The sequence below is a fragment of the Manis pentadactyla genome, chromosome 8, assembly GCF_030020395.1.
Source record: "Manis pentadactyla isolate mManPen7 chromosome 8, mManPen7.hap1, whole genome shotgun sequence".
Classification (NCBI taxonomy): Eukaryota; Metazoa; Chordata; class Mammalia; order Pholidota; family Manidae; genus Manis; species Manis pentadactyla.
In genome coordinates, this window is record NC_080026.1 from 129,857,764 (window position 1) to 129,874,561 (window position 16,798).

General features: G+C 35.9%; 1 protein-coding gene across 4 annotated transcripts in view; it reads left to right on the forward strand.

Annotated features, from left to right (window-relative positions):
* The window catches only part of SEC23IP (SEC23 interacting protein), a 65,797-nt gene that overhangs the window by 29,063 nt on the left and 19,936 nt on the right, over positions 1 to 16,798 (forward strand). For 3 of the 4 annotated variants that reach the window (XM_057506393.1, XM_057506392.1, XM_036898594.2), the window contains exons 8-18: positions 188 to 329; positions 1,550 to 1,758; positions 2,247 to 2,365; positions 2,751 to 2,903; positions 5,151 to 5,246; positions 9,726 to 9,923; positions 13,323 to 13,478; positions 13,856 to 13,958; positions 15,141 to 15,326; positions 15,964 to 16,126; positions 16,636 to 16,737. In XM_057506393.1, coding sequence (XP_057362376.1) covers positions 188 to 329; positions 1,550 to 1,758; positions 2,247 to 2,365; positions 2,751 to 2,903; positions 5,151 to 5,246; positions 9,726 to 9,923; positions 13,323 to 13,478; positions 13,856 to 13,958; positions 15,141 to 15,326; positions 15,964 to 16,126; positions 16,636 to 16,717 — 1,607 coding nt within the window. In that variant the 3' untranslated portion in view covers positions 16,718 to 16,737. The remainder of the gene's footprint in view (positions 1 to 187; positions 330 to 1,549; positions 1,759 to 2,246; positions 2,366 to 2,750; positions 2,904 to 5,150; positions 5,247 to 9,725; positions 9,924 to 13,322; positions 13,479 to 13,855; positions 13,959 to 15,140; positions 15,327 to 15,963; positions 16,127 to 16,635; positions 16,738 to 16,798) is intronic. The other variant, XM_036898597.2, reaches the window with a different exon arrangement.

The window sequence follows — 16,798 nt, forward strand, 5'->3', positions numbered from 1 at the left end:
TCCTCTAAAATAATTAATCACCTTCCTCAAGTTTGAATTTTTTCTTTTTTGGACTAATATTGTCATCCTCTTTTTTTTGCCTTGAATAGTTTATTATAAAATATGTAGGCATATTTGAGGAAATTGGTAACTACCCATTAAGTTAGGAGAATTTAATCAATTTGTCTTCCCTGATTTTTTTTTTAAGTGGATGATTTTAGGATGGTTTCTCTCAAATTGCTGCAGACACATTTCAAGAAATCTTTAGATGATGGGAAAGTAAGCAGAGTGGAGTTCCTTCCGGTTCACTGGCATAGTTCCTTGGGTGGGCATGCCACAGGTGTTGACAGGTTGGTGGATTTTGATAACTCATTTTTCACAGTAGTCAAACTTAGATTCAAAATTTTAACCATAAAATGAAATAGTTTATTATAACTTCAACAGATATATTTATTTTAATTATATATTTCCTCTGACATATGATTAAATACTAGCTATTAAGTTTATACGCTGCTTTACTCTATGTTTGTTGGTGTGGGGGGGCATGTGCATGCATATATATGCATTCCTATGGTAAATAATTTTAAGAGACTCTAAGAAATTTAAGCCAGTTTCAAAATACCTTTCTGCTCTGTAGTGGTTGAGTTGGGGTGTCCTGCATTGTGGAATGTTAAGCAGCATCCTGGCCTCTACCATCACCCCAAAATGTCTCCAGGCATTGTTAATGTCTCCTGGGGGTAAAATTGTCCCTGGTTGAAAACCATGAACTTAGATTATTGTTTCTCAGTAGAGACTAACTTGGCAGGATAATTATTTGTTGTGCAGGGTTGTTGTGGGCATTGTAGGAGGGACATTGGCATCCTTAGACTGAAGGCCAACAGCACTCACCAGGCACTGCGACAGCTGAAATTGCCCCACTCAATTTTCAATGCACCCAGTTGAGAACCACAGATAAGTTAATATTTATGCTGAGACACAGGGCTAATAGCCTATCTGGATTTTAGTGAACATCATGTTTCAGGGCACATGGTTTAATAAAACTAATTCTACAAACAGCATTCTGTCTTATTTCATCTGTTACTCTACTTAGGTCCTATTATGAGGGTGTTTTGTTTTTCTGTGGAAAGTTCATGAACTTTGCTGTGGCCTTTCTCAAATTAGGAAAGATTTTCATTCTATGAAGCTCTTTTCTTACTCCTTGCTGTGTGCGCTGTGTTTTTTCTGTCACCATTTTTGTCACGTATCCTGATTTCCAATTAATTGGAAGAAAAATAGAAGAGCAGGCTTTCCTCTTTAAAAACAAAATCATTGTATAGGCCTCATTTTGTGTATAGGCCTCATTTTGTATGATAACTTTTCTGAGAATCCCCAAATTCATAGTACAGTTATAGGCATATATAACTATTTGCTTTATCTTGGTTTGTTTATAATGATTGGCTACGGGAGGAACTCATAATTAGTCTCACATTCTTTTACTCATTATGGTTTTAGAAATCAGAGTCCGAATTTTTAAAAATCCATGGTTTAAGGTGGATACTGACTCAGTATACTTTTTTTCTTTTCTAAACAGGAATATTAAGAAAATCACTTTACCAAGTATTGGTCGGTTTCGTCACTTTACCAATGAAACCTTGCTAGATATTTTATTTTACAATAGCCCCACCTACTGTCAGACAATTGTTGAAAAAGTGGGAATGGAAATAAACCGCCTGCATGCACTCTTTAGAAGTCGGAACCCAGAGTTCAAAGGAGGAGTCTCTGTTGCTGGTCACAATTTAGGTAAAACTGCAAAATATCCACATTTTACAAAATTTTTGTTGAGCCGTCACTGCTTTCAGTGTGGGTGGTGGTGTTAGTCCATGATTTAGAATTAGAAACTTTAAATTTTATAAAGGGTAGAAATGAATGCTTTGAGTTTAGATTCTGCCTTTGCTGGTCGCTTCTATGAGTTACCTAATTGAAGTATATAGTTGATACACAATATTATTTTTGGTTTCAAGTGTGTAGCATAGTGATTCATTTATACATTAAAAAATAGTCACCACAATAAGTGTAGTTACCAACAATTTGCCATACAAAGATAATCACAGTATTATTGACTATAATGAATACTTTCTTCTACTTGATGAAACAAGAATATTGATTATTAGATCTTGATTAACATCTAACTTTTGTATGACTAATGCTTTGGGATTTTGGAAAAAAAATTTATTTAGTGTTATGAAAGTACTTAGTACATTATAAAGTAAAATGCTTCTTTTTCTCAGGTTCTTTAATATTATTTGACATCCTGTCTAATCAAAATGATTTGAATTTATCAAAGTCTGCTGGGCCTTTTGCTGTTGCTAATGGAGTTGTGAAGCAGCCACATTTTCAGGAAAAACAGGTATGACCCAGTTAACATTTAGACTTAGAGTTGGAGCTGCACAGTTTTCCAAAACCTAAACTGTTCCCTGAAATGTTTTTATATATCAGAATACACTGAAGTTTACAGGGTAATAGAATCATGTAGCTTATTGTTTGAGTTTTTCTTCTTCCTTAAGGATTATAAATTTAAATATAAGAGTTTTATGATTAAAAAAAGTTAATGGGTGCATGAGTGATTTGTTACATTTATATCCTTTTTTTCAGAGTATTTAAACTTTGGGTGACAAACTACCTAAAATTATGATTTGTGTGTAGAACAAAATTTAAGATTTTCTGTAGATCAAAAGACATTTTGTGGGAGTTTTTCTGAGCTTTGCAATGTTCCCCTGCCTTTTTTTTTAAAGATGCCTGAAGAGCCAAAGCTGACTTTGGATGAGTCTTGTGAACTTGATGTTGAAAATGAGGAAGTCCTAACTTTGCAAGAAACTCTGGAAGCACTTAGCCTCTCTGAATACATTAGTACTTTTGAAAGGGAAAAGATTGATATGGAGTCTCTGGTACTGATAATAATTTTGCTCATTTTTTTGTTTAAAATTGTTTTTCCTCTGTATAAGATTGAAAATTAAGAATGATTCAAACACTCTTATAATACATTCCAAATAAGGCAGAGACTTAAATGTTTAACAAATTGAAAAACACAGGGGAACTTTTTAATATATAATCTGGGAAGACTTTTCTAAGTGTGACAAAAAATCCAGAAACCATAAATGAAAAATTACATAGTAGGAGCCACCATAAACAACATCTAAAGGCCAGTGGTAGATTAAGAATATTTGGAACACACATTGTAAGCAAAGAGCTTATTTTCATACTATTCAAAGCTCCTACAAATTAGTTACACAAAGGCCATCAACACAACAGGAAAATAGTCAAAATATGAACAGGTGATCTACAGAACAGGAATAACAAATGGCTTCTTATGTGAAAATTCATAAGGGAAAATAGAAACTAAAAGTATGGTAAATTTTTTAATCTACAAGTTTGGCAAAAGTAAAGACTTTGGTGATCTCTGTGGACAGGATGAAGGAAAGTAGGCATTGTTAAATATTGGTAAGAATGTAAATTGGTACAGCCTCAATTGAGGGCAATTTGGCAATATCTTTTAAAATATAAAAAATACATACCTTTTTGCCCCAGGTAGAATTCTTTTTTGTCATGAATAATTCCTTTGGAGAAATAGTCACATAAGAGTATCTGCAAGGAGACTCATTGCAGCACTGTTTGTAATAGCAAAACCTTAGAAATACCTTCTGAGGTCGCTGGTGACATCATTCATGGGGCCTCAGTGTGATGGAATGCCTGTGTAGTTGAATGAATGAGGTGGTGTCAGAGACCTGATGTGCAGTTGATTTCTTTTTTTTTTTAAGGTATCATTGATATACAATCACATGAGCAACATTATGGTTACTATATTCCCCCCTATTATCAAGTCCCCACCACGTAACTCATTGCAGTCACTGTCCATCAGTGTAGTAAGATGCTATAGAGTCACTACTTGTCTTCTCTGTGCTATACTTCCTTCCCCATGCACCCCCTACATTATGTGTGCTAATCATAATGTCCCTTAATCCCCTCATCCCTCCATTCCTACCCATCCTCCCCAGTCCCTTTCCCTTTGGTAACTGTTAGTCCATTCTTGGGTTCTGTGAGTCTGCTGCTGTTTTGTTCCTTCAGTTTTTGCTTTGTTGTTATACTTCACAGATGAGTGAAATCATTTGGTACTTGTCTTTCTTTGCCAGCCAGCTTATTTCACTGAGCATAATACCCTCTAGCTGCATCCATGTTGTTGCAAATGGTAGCATTTGTTTTCTTCTTATGGCTGAATAATATTCCATTGTGTATATGTACCACATCTTCGTTATCCATTCATCTACTGATGGACACTTAGGTTGCTTCCATATCTTGGCTATTGTAAATAGTGCTGCGATAAACATAGGGGTGCATATGTCTTTTTGAATCTGTGATCCTGTTTTCTTCGGGTGAATTCCTAGGTCAAATGGTATTTCTATTTGGAGTTTTTTGAGGAACCTTCATACTGCTTTCCACAATGGTTGAATTAATTTACATTCTCACCAACAGTGTAGGAGGGTTCCCCTTTCTCCACATCCTTGCCAACATTTGTTGTTGTCTGTGTTTTGGATGTTGGCCATCCTAACTGGAGTGAGGTGATATCTCATTGTGGTTTTAGTTTGCATTTTCTTGATGGTTAGTGATGTGGAGCATGTTTTCATGTGCCTGTTGACCATCTGAATTTCTTCTTTGGAGAAGTGTTTGTTCAGATCCTGTGCCCATTTTTTAATCGGGTTATTTGCTTGTGAACTGATTTCAAAGGTATGTAAAAGGAGCAAAGTTCAGTCCTGTTGTATGGCACACAGAAGAACCTAGATGCTCCATATACAGATGATTTCTGGGAGGAGAGCAAATTGCTGACATTGCTGTTCAGAGAAGTGGTTGGTTGGGACAGGAGTGGGCAGGAGAGACTTCATCGTATACATCACTATAGCTTTTGAAATTTGTGCAATGCATGTATTTTCTGTTAAAAATTAGTAGATAGAATGATTTAGATGTGGAGGCCTAGGAGTTTACAACCTAAATTATTCTGTGATTTAAAAACAAAATTAACTTAAAAAAGAGTGGATCTTAATTGTTCTAGATGATATGCTTTGTTTTTATAATTTCCCTATTTAATTTCCAGTTCATTTATCACTAGATTAATCAATATGCTTGTTTGTTTTCTTTTAAAGCTTATGTGTACAGTCGATGACCTGAAGGAAATGGGCATACCCCTTGGACCCAGAAAGAAGATAGCTAACTTTGTAAAACATAAAGCGATTAAACTGGTAAACTTCATTTCTGCCCTCAAGAAGAAACCAGAACTCATCTGTGACTAGCTTATTTGTATTTTGGAAGTTTTTGTAATAACATTATGGTAACGATAGCTAGTGTTCTTCCTCTCTGAGGGCACAGTAGTGGAGTAGATGGAAGCCCAGACTTTGGGATCAGCCAGAACTGGATTAAATTTCAATTAGGATAACCTACCATCCTGGTTTTCCCAAGGCTGAGAGAATTACCAGAATGAAGGAGTTTCAATTTTAACATTGGTATTTGGGGGGATTTCCCAGTGTAAACACTGGGTGAGTCTTAGACAAATAGATAAATTGGTCACCCTAATTCCCAGTTCAACCACTTATTAACTACATATTGATGAGCAATTTGCTTAACTTTTCTGATCCTCGATTTCCTTCATTTCTAAAATGGGCAAGATAATACCTTCCTTTTAGAGTTGTAATGAGGACAAAGTCGTGCATGTGAAGCTTAGTCCCCAATAAATATTAGCTCATTTTTTTTTCTTCCCAATCTCCTCATTCACTAAGGAGATGAGAACACACCCATTCAAATCTTAATAAATAAAAACTAAAAAGCAAAAGTTTTTAGCAATACAAAACAAAGCAACAATAGCAACAACTAAAAAGCATTTGGAAAGAATGGAAACAACTGGGAAAATTTTACTTAGGCCATTTAATTTCACTTGCTAATCAAATTAATTTTGCAGAGATTCTTCTAAATGCTTAATTAGAAAACCTAGTACTTACGGTGGCTATTTTGTTTTTGTTAGTATGGTCTTTGTTGATCTATCTTTTGAACTTCTGTGGTTCTTATATTCATGTTAACATACTGGAACTGTGTATATGCTTCTTTGTATGTAATGTAACTATAAAGTCATAAGGTGAACTCATTATGATTAGCCTAAGCAGTTGAATTAGTTAACATTTTATGAATACCTTTTGGGTTAGGCACTCTGCTCAATTTTGGGGGTTTGGAGGTGAACTGAGGATAAGTGGTCCAGTTAAGGGGAGATTTGACCACAGTGATGACCCATTAGCCCTGTAGAAAAGTGCTGTGTGTACTGTCATAGCCACACGAGGGCTGGGAAAGGGTTGGGTTGGTGAGAGAAGACTTCCCCAGGGTATTGATATTTGAGCTTGAAGGGGAGGTAGATCAGGGGAAATGGCCTTCTAGGAGTGGACTTGGGTTTTCCTGTTGCTGAAACAGCAGGTGAGCTGGGGATAGGATGGGGTCACAGGGTCCTGGAGGCCTGAATGGCAGGTGTGGAAGTTTGGGTTTTCTCTTGTAAGGGAGTCGTTCTCAAGCATGTTCTTATGGCCATAAAACTCACAGCGTTTTTAAGTAAACATGAAATGCTGACCTGCTCCTGCTTTAATTCTATTACAGTTATGATTTAGCAGATGATCAAGTCATCCACCTAAGTCTTAACCTTAGAAATTTTAAAATTAAAAAATTTGTGCCATAAACCACACTATAAACTTTCAGCCATTGACAAATGTGTCTGTAATAATTGTATTTTTGAGCACATTGGCTCCTTCCTGGTTTTTCCATTGATATTTGCTTGTTTTTGCTATCAGCTGATACATAGTACTAAAGGGAAAAAATTGGAACAGTTTATAGAAATAATTCTTTATTAACTTAATTTTAAATATTTTAAAATTGTTTTGTGAGTTGGGCTAGAGTTTCATTTTAGCAGCAGTAAACCTTTTGGTTCAGTTTCTGAGGGGACACTGAGAACCACTACTGTGGGGTATTGGGGCACTGATGGCTGGTGTTTTAGCTTTCACTTGCTTATAGTGCAGAGGTGGAGTTGGAAGGGCAATGAAGCTGGAGGCTCTAAGGATTCTTAGAGTGGTCATCAATCCCGCAGTGACTCAGAGGATTGGCATGTAATAGGAAATAGAAAAGAAGGATACAACTCAGAAGACCTTTAGACATAGGACTGTTTTTGAGAATTGATTGAGGGTGACGAAGAGTCAGAGTTGATAAAGAGGTTATTAGCTTTGGTAGTTGAGTTTAATTTCACTTTCCCTGTATCCCTGTATTTTGAATCATATGCTTTCAGGATACAGGCAGCTGTCCATTTCACTTGAGCCTCGCAGCAGCCCTTGAGGTAGATCCAAGGATGAACATGGTGGTCTAAGTGAAATCAGGACCAAGTGCACTGGTATCGTTCCTTCCTGTCAGGCTGGGTGCTCCGTGCATAAGCACATTTATCTTCATGTGCACATCAGTGAAGCCCAAGCCTGCAGAAACAAAAACAAGAAATGGGAAGCTGTGTTTTCAGGCACTACATCATGTCCTTGATTTTATTCTGTAATAAAAGGAAAGGAGTAGGAAACTATTCTATAGTTCTTGTTCTAGAAGGAGTCAGATTTATATACTCTTGCTTGGATATGTAAGTCATGGTATAAGAATGTTTTAAAAGGAGTAAAGGTCTGTACAAAGTTATTTTTTAAATTTAAAAGTAATTGCTCTGGATGAACTATGAAACTTTCTCTCCTGTGTTGTCATTGATTGCTCTACATTTAATACAGTCAGTAAATGCCACCAGATCACTAATAAGATAATACTGTGTGTCCTGTTGATTTGCTGTTAACTGAAATCGTGGGACCGAAATTAGCCAATTATTTTATAATATGGAGATCAAGTATTTGTAGCCCGAGTGCATTTCTTCCCTTTGTAAACCATCTTAGTGATTTTCATTTAAGGAATAGTTTTTAATGTTGGATATATTGATAGTAAAGTATGTGAGTGTTGGTTCACTTCATTTTAAATATATTGCATGTGTCTAGGAAAAACAAAACAGCAATTCCCGGTAGGACAGTTTGTGATCTATATAGACAGCTCTCTTAGCAATTTAAGAATGTTAAATAAGTTCTGTGAATGTGATAGGAGGTACTTCTGAGTGAGAAAACAAATTTAAACTGAAGAACCCTGCACATGTTTTTCGTTTTGGATTTTAGGCTTAATCTTGCACTGCCTCCAAAGGGCAGAGATAACCGAACATTCTAAAACATTAGTGCTGAAATCAGTTCCAAGTTAGTTGGCAGTTCTTTTTTCTTCATTGCCTTTTGAATTAATCAATTGGACTTGTTTCCTGAATTCCTACTATTTGGAATTCATTAATAGACAGGATCAATTTGGCCAGATGTTTTGTTTAGGCACTGTTGACAGCTGTTAAAACAGAGGCTCTTGCAGCCATTCACCTCCTGGGGAATGAGGATCTCTGAAACATGGGCTTTTGGGGAATGGACAAGTCCACCCACAACAGCTGGTCACATTCCTTTGACATATTTGCAGCTGTAGCAGGTGTGAACACAAACCGACATAAATGGATCTTATTACCACAGAGATACACCTGTTCCATAGATGCTCCCAAAGCTTTTATTTACTTAGTTACTTATGGAAATGCACAGATTTTACGTGCTAAGTACAATAAGTATTTTTTCTTTTTTTAATTAAGGTATCATTGATACATACTCTTAAGAAGGTTTCACATGAGCAACATTGTGGTTTCAACTTTCTCCCATATTATCACGTCCCCCACCGCCCCTGCCATGCAGCCACTGTCCATCAGCATAGTAAGATGCTATAGAGTCACTACTTGTCTTCTCCATGCTGTGCTAAATGCAGTAAGTTTTGACAGTGTTTTGCATCTGTGTAATCATCACCTAAAACAAGAAATAGAACATTTATGTTACTTGGATAGCTCCCTCATGCTTCTTTCTAGTCAACTCCCTTCTCTGTTCAACTATTCTTTGATTTCTGTCACCACTGAATAGTTTTGCCTGTGATAGAATTTCATATACATGGAATCGATCAATACTATGTACTTTTTTGTATCTGGCTTCTTTTACTTAAAATAATGTTTTTGAGCAAAAACATCCAATAGCTGATCATTTCAAGCTCATTCCTTTTTTTTTTTTCCTGAGTAATTATTCCATTGTATGGGTATACTACAGTGTACTTATCTGTTCTTCCCAAAATGCTTTTGAGGAAAATTCGTCAGGACTCCTCGCAGACAAAATAGGTGTAGATATGTTGAATGAGGGAATTTCTTCTAAAATACACATCATTATAGAAAGTGTGTATTTTACAACTATATAGTACTTTTAAACTGTCTAAAGTTGAAATTATAAAGAAATTTTTTACTTTTTAATAATTAAAATTTAAAGTTATATAGAAAAGTAGAGCAGATAGCATAATGATAACCAATATTTAGACTTCATTGTACTTGTTTTGCTGTATTTTTCTTTGCCTCTTAGTTTATTATAGGCAGTATGGCATTATTTACTTAAATATTTAGTATGTGTCTCTAAAAAGGACATTTCTCTAATCACTGTAATGCCACTGTAGTGCCTTAGAAGTTACTAATCATTCCTTAGTATTGAAGTAGCATAATTTTGTAGTGGCACCTGTTAATTGAACTTATCCTCAAATTTATGTTTTGAAATGTTGATATTTCACAGGAACAGAAAAAAGCAGCATCAGAAAAGAAGGCAATGATGGCTGCTTCAACAAAAGTACACGAGCAAAGTGCTCAGAAAGCTAAAGAAATGGCTTCTCTCCCCTCAGAATCTAACGGTTCCAAGAGGAAACTTCCAGTCGGTGCTTATGTTTCTTCTGTGCATGTTAATTATGAGTCTTTTGAAGTTGGCACTGGACAGGTAAGTTTACATACTGACTAGGGCTGCATATTTTATGTTGGAATCACATATCTTTATTACTTGGATTGGCTTGAAATTCTTAAAATACTTATTCATCTTTTAGGGGTGTGTGAAGAAAACTGATTTTCTCTTAAAAAATTGTATGCTTCTTTCATACTGTGCGAAATAAGGGATTGACTATGTACTGAACATATTATCTAATTTTGAAATTGTCTTTATTTCAGTTTTTCCACTACTCCTAATTTTATAGCCTTAGTCTCATAGCCTCTAGCAACAGAAGTGGCACTAATTAGTAAATTATGTTCAGAATATACTTAAGTTTCTGTGAGAAAAACTTGTTGCATTCACTCAACTTATGTTTTTTAACATAATTGTATTCACAGTTCGTTCTTTAGGGAAAAATTCCCACAGAAATGGATCAAGTAGTCGATAATGTTGCAGTTAGTAGTATAATTTAATATGCTTGTGTCTCAATGGCTTAGAATAATGAGAATCTGTTTAGACAATGTTATTTTCAGTATATTTATAGTTGTTTATATTATAAAGTTCCATCATCATAAGTGAGTTCATGATTGATTTAAAGAATGCAGAAAATGGAACTGGATGTTTGCTACAGCCTGTTCAAGCTTTGAAGCCCAATTCATTGATAAAAATTCCATCTTAAAAATGTGTCTTTTTAAACATGAGCAAATTTGAATAGATTCTAGCAAGTAAAGGCTGATACTTCCTCGCCTAACCATGGAGAATCAGTGTAGAAGGAGATGTGTGGAGTCAGGGGCTCAAGGCCACCAGGACACTGTTACTGTGTGACCCTCTCTAGCAGTTGGCCTTCTCCATGAAACTGGAACCATGGGTGTTGGTGGCTCTGGACTTACCTCCTTACACTTTTATGAACACAGAGGAAAAGGAATCTCCCTTAGCATGTTCAGTTAGGAAAATATTAAGGAGGGATTTTACTTGACCTGGTTTGAGTCACAAGTTCATTCTGGACCAATTCTTGTTGTCTGAGATGGGGCACAGGTTGATTTACCCAGGCCAGGTCACATGCCACTTCCATGGTGGATGGGCCAAGGTGGGCAGGTAGTATCTGTTACTAAAGGGTTGTTGTGCAGTCTAAACAATAGCCACAGTGTGTGTCATCCATTGCAAGAAAGCCAAGAAATACTGGTTAAGCAAAAGAAGAGTAAAAAATAGCATCTGATAATCTCCTTAATCAGAACTAACTACTGTTAACTATTTGAAAAAGGATTTCTGGATTTTTATTTGAGACTTCATTTACACATACTTTAACAGAATTGGGAAAATGCTATGTATAATGTTTCACTAAAACCGTGTACTGCTGTTTTGAACAGTATATTGTGAATATATTCCCATGTTAGTAAATATTCCTCTACAACTTCATTTTTTAATGATTACTGTGTTTCGCTGGACAGACAATGACCTACTCTTGTCATTTACTTATCAATGGATGTATTAGTTTTTTACCATTCTGGAAGCTTTTACTTATCAATGGATGTATTAGTTTTTCCACCGTTCTGGAAGCTGGGAGTCAAGAGCAAGGTGTCAGGAGGGCCGTATTCTGAAACCTGCAGGGAGGATCCTTCCTGGCCTCTTCCTAGCTTCTGCTGCTCTGCCAGGTGTGCCGTGGCTTGTAGACGCATCACCCAGTCCTCCATTTTTACATGGTATCCTCCCAGGGTCTTCACATCAGCTTCCCTCTGTGTGTATCTGTGTCTTGTGTCCAAGTTCCCCTTTTTGTAATAACACCAATCATGTTGGATTAAGGCCCGTCCTAATTTTAACTTGATTACCCCCTTTCCCTGTACCCTTATTTCCAAGTAAGGTCTGAGGTACTGGTATGTATCTCTTTTTGGGGGACACAATTCAGGCCATAACATTGGACATGTAAGCAATTTCTAATTTTTCACTTGTTTAAACAATCCAGTGATAAACAGTTTTAAGTGAATTTTCTGTACACATTCTTTGTAATTTCTTTCAGTTAAATAAGTGGAAGAGTGATGAACAGCTTTAAGTGAATTTTCTCTATACATTCTTTATTATTTCTTTCAGTTAAATAAGTAGAAGTAGGATAGCTGGGCCAAAGAATGTGCACATGAAAACTTTGTGCTCACGAGGGTTATTGCTGCCCAGCCTGTGCTCCCACCGGCTGTTTATAAGATCACCTCCCATCTCTGGTTCTGGTATTATCTCACCTTTAAAAGGATGTAGTGTGCTCACTCTTGTAACTCTCTTTTCATGAAAATAGGAGATTTTCACTTTCTTTTTAGTACTTCATTTATATCTCTGGTAACCTTGTGGGGAAAATGGTATCTCACTATATTTCTTTAAGCAGTTAGAAAGGTTAGTTATTTTCTCATGTTTTGTAGGCATTTTTCTTTTGTGAAGTACTGGTTTCACCCATTTTTCTACAGAGTTACTTTTTTCTTTACTGATATTTAAGAATTCCTTATATACTAAGGATTGTAGCCCTTTGTCATACATAGTGTATTTTTTCCAGTTTGTCATTTTTCTTTTCACCTTATTTTTTCTGGAACGGGGAAAATGCATAAAATTGAGAGTACCTCCTGTGTGGCCCTCCTCAGTAGCAGAAACTATTGGGTTTGCAGATAGAAGGCAAGCCAAGAGATGTCAAATCTAGATTTTGTTACAAGAGGCAGCCTAGTGTAGTAGAAAGAGCATTGGTTTTGATATTAGAAGTCCTCATTCTGCCACCCACTGGCTGTGTGCTCTTGGGTAAGTGATGTCACCTGTCTGAGCTTCACTATGTTCATCTGAGAAGTGCATCATGATTGTTGCTGTACGACCTCTGTCATGCTCTTGGATTATGCCAACCATTGTTTAAAGTAACAAAGGCACATATCTTGCCACTGAGCAACACATGAAAGAGCTCTGTAAGCTATTGTGTGACATGCGAATGCAGTGCTTTCTCTTACCTTTGGCAGTTCTTAGTGAGCTGAGAGGCTACATGCAAGCTACCCCAAAACAGAGGCTCTTTTGGGACAAATCATTCTAATGGAAAGAAACTTGCCTAACAAATTAGGTTGGTAGTTAGAGTAGAATTAACAGTTGTTGAATGCTTAAAATATGCTAGGTTCTGTGTTAAGAACTTTAGATTAGTTTATTTTTCATCCACATTATGAGTTTGGTATTGTTATAATCCCTGTTTCATAAATAAGGAAACAGACTGAAGCATGAGAGGTTAGGAAACTTGCCCAAGGTCACATAGTAAAATGTGGAGCCAGGTTTCAAACCCAGATAGTTTGATTCTAGAGTCTGCAGTTTTGACTACTTAATGCAAAAGCTTGAGCTTTTGCATTTTGTATTATGTAACATGAGAATGATCGTATTTTGTTGTTTTTTTCTTCTAATTTTTTCTAGGTTTCTGTTGTTTACAACTCATTAGACTTTGAACCTGAGATTTTCTTTGCCTTGGGATCTCCAATTGGTATGTTTCTCACTATTCGAGGAGTGGATAAGATAGATGAGAACTACAGGCTTCCTACCTGTAAGGGATTCTTCAATATTTATCATCCAGTGAGTGAACTGAATTTATTTCCTGTTTTGAAGAGGATGAAGCACTGGTTCTCTTTATCCTAGTAGATTCTCGGATTCTTACTTCCTAGGAATTAATACTAATTTTGATTTTGTACAACTCAGCATTCTGTCTTAGTAGATACAGCCTGATACTTTCCTGTAAACTTCCTACCAAAAAGCCTTTGTTCAAGGAAATAATTCTATTGTTTTGCTTGCAGGGTAGTTTTACCCACAAACTTGAGTGTCTATTTATAATTACCAGTATTTGAATAATGTGAAAAAAAAAACTGGTTTACCAGTTATCTGTTTTCTTACCCAACTAAGATACCTAACTCAAAATAGCTTTTCATAAATTTCCAATTCTTTTATTTATATAGCTTGATCCAGTGGCATACAGATTAGAACCTATGATTGTTCCAGATTTGGACCTAAAAGCAGTTCTCATTCCACATCACAAAGGCAGAAAAAGACTTCACTTAGGTAAAAAGCAAATACTGTATAAAAACTTATTTCCTTTCTTTCACTGTATCGTCTGTCATTTGTAATAAATTATGTCCTTTCTGTCTTTCCTGTCATTTGTAATGAATTATAAAAGTTTTAACAGTTCAGTCCTTTCTGATGGAATTAAGGTTAAGTGCTTACTGTATTCACAGTCTGTTTGCTAAATATTTGGAGGAGTTATTAAAGTTATGAATGAGTCCCTTTTCTGTGATAATGTTCTAATTGTTGGGATAGTTAGGATTGGAGGAAGTCGGTAATAAAGTGATGAGTTGCATAGATTTTGATAGAATTTGGTTATAATTTTTGGAATTGGGAGCCAGAGTAACATTGGAAGTAATGACCAAACCATCAAAAAATAAATCTGAGACTAAGTCAAGTGAGCTTTTATTTCCTCGCTAGCTAGACAAACTCTTCCTATTAAAAAAGTTTGATAAGCATAATTGCCAATTCCAAGAGGGTTTAGATTTCTCTTATGCCTATTAATGGTGTGTATTGCTAATCTATCAGTTAAAAAGTTCAGGTGGAAGGGATGGGAATGCAACAGGAAAAAAGAGAAGGAAAAATGAGCATGCCTTTTTTTTGAAAGTATTTTTTTCTTTTGTGTGTGGTTTACATCATGCTTTTAAAAAATATTTAACTCTTTTAAAGGTCAAATGAGAAATTTGATATACAGTCCTTTAAATTCAAATAGGATTTATTAAACAAAGGAAAAATCCAGGGGCAGGAGTTTCTTCCTTTTTAAATTAGAAGTTTAAATCATGGTTAAATCAGAATCTCTGATTTTCAAAGCTATATCATCATTGTAGATTAGAAAAACAGTCATTTTTTAATCTTGTGGGTCTGTTTTTTTAACTTAGAGTAAAAAAAAGCACATGAGTGCGCTTATTTTTTTATGACATTTGAACTCCTTTTTTTGGAAAGAGGAAATTTATAGGTTTTGGCTGGATCAAGTTCAGATAAAAAAAATGACAGATTAAGACTCCTCAAAACACTTTAATGTGTTGAGAGTTCTTGGCTGAGAAACTCCATATATTTGACATTGAAGAGAAGACAACAGGTTTTGTCTTGTCTGAGAATAGTGTTAACTTTAGTTTTCATATTTGTGGTGCAGAATTTTACCCATTGACTAATCAACTTGATGTATCATCTTCATCTCTTTAGAGCTGAAAGAAAGTCTTTCTCGTATGGGATCTGATTTGAAGCAGGGTTTTATTAGCTCTCTGAAAAGTGCTTGGCAGACATTGAATGAGTTTGCTCGTGCTCATACCTCTTCAACTCAATTGCGAGAAGAATTGGAGAAGGTAGCCAATCAAATCAAAGAAGAAGAAGAAAAACAAGTAGTTGAAGGTAAATTTGACATTTGAGGCATTTTTAGTATGAATATTATTTGTGAACATAACACAAATTACTTAATGATACTTTTCCATTCTAGTCTTTTTTGTTAAAATGTAGAGGCTCTTCCTACAGAGGAAAATATGTGATGATACACTATTGTCCTTTCTCACTACGTTTTTGCCTGATAGTTGCTGAACTTTTTACTCTGAATCTTAAATTTTGTCAAGATTCGTAAGGCCAGAGTGAAATTTCAGAGTTGAGAACAAAGTTTGTAGTCAGGCATTTTAAAGACCCACTGTGAGAAATGATCTTCCTGATGCTGTTTGGCTGTTACAGACTTAGATGCAATGTCAGGTCATTGTGCCGTGATGTTTTTGACTTTCAGATTCTAATTCTATTTCCTTTCTTTCTGCAATGTTCTCTCACCCCTTTTCTTCAAAACTTCTGTCAGCTCGCTGGCTCTTTCTCCTCTCTCTCGGGTAACCAGCCCCTCTTCCCCTGGCTCTTCGGAGGAATGGGAAGTGAGCCTGGTAGCTCCCCAGGTTGCTACGTGTGTCAAGCAATATTCTGTTGAGCCCAGAAAGTCAGCTAAAGTCAAAGGATAATGATTAAGTGATTGACTTTGATATTGAAATGGTTTAAATTCTAGCAGAAAAGATTGTTGAAAGTCCAGATTTTCCCAAGGATGAGGACTACTTAGGAAAGGTTGGAATGCTAAATGGAGGCCGCCGAATTGACTATGTTCTTCAAGAAAAGCCAATAGAGAGTTTTAATGAATATCTTTTCGCTCTTCAGAGTCATTTATGCTATTGGTAAGTATTTTCATCTCTGATAACATTCATGTGACCTTTAGGTGCTAGCACATAAAGCAGTTTTAATGAGACTCATTTCCTCATTTATCATTTGTTATGGGTATCAGTTTGAACACCCACGTATTCAGAATTTCTTTGATTCAAAATAAACCCATGTTGTTTTCCTCCTCTAGTGTGGTTATCCACGAGATGGCAGTATGTCATCTGCCTTTAACCAAAGGCCTTTGGTACTTGCACACTCCTTTCACAGAGAGGGATGGTAGGGACTTTGAAAAGCCATCCTTTTATACATCCCCCTGTCACCAAGGAGCATTGCAATACAGCTCTTCTGGAGTTGGTTGTTATCCATCCAGCTTTTAAGGACAACTTTCGAGGTTATACTACTTTATTTTCATTTGCTTTTCTTAGGTAGAATTCAGTAGAACAAAAGCTGCATTTTCCACCTTTATGCATAAAGGTTAATATCTACTAATAGTCTCTCTTATGTAAATATTCTTTTCTCATAATAGGGAATCTGAAGATACTGCCCTGTTGTTACTTAAAGAAATATACCGAACAATGAACATTAGTCCAGAACAGCCCCAGCATTGATTAAACTTCAGTTTCACTGTGTGAGTTTATCTTTATTGTGTGTATTAATTCTGGATATTTCTTTCTGACATCTTTTTTGTG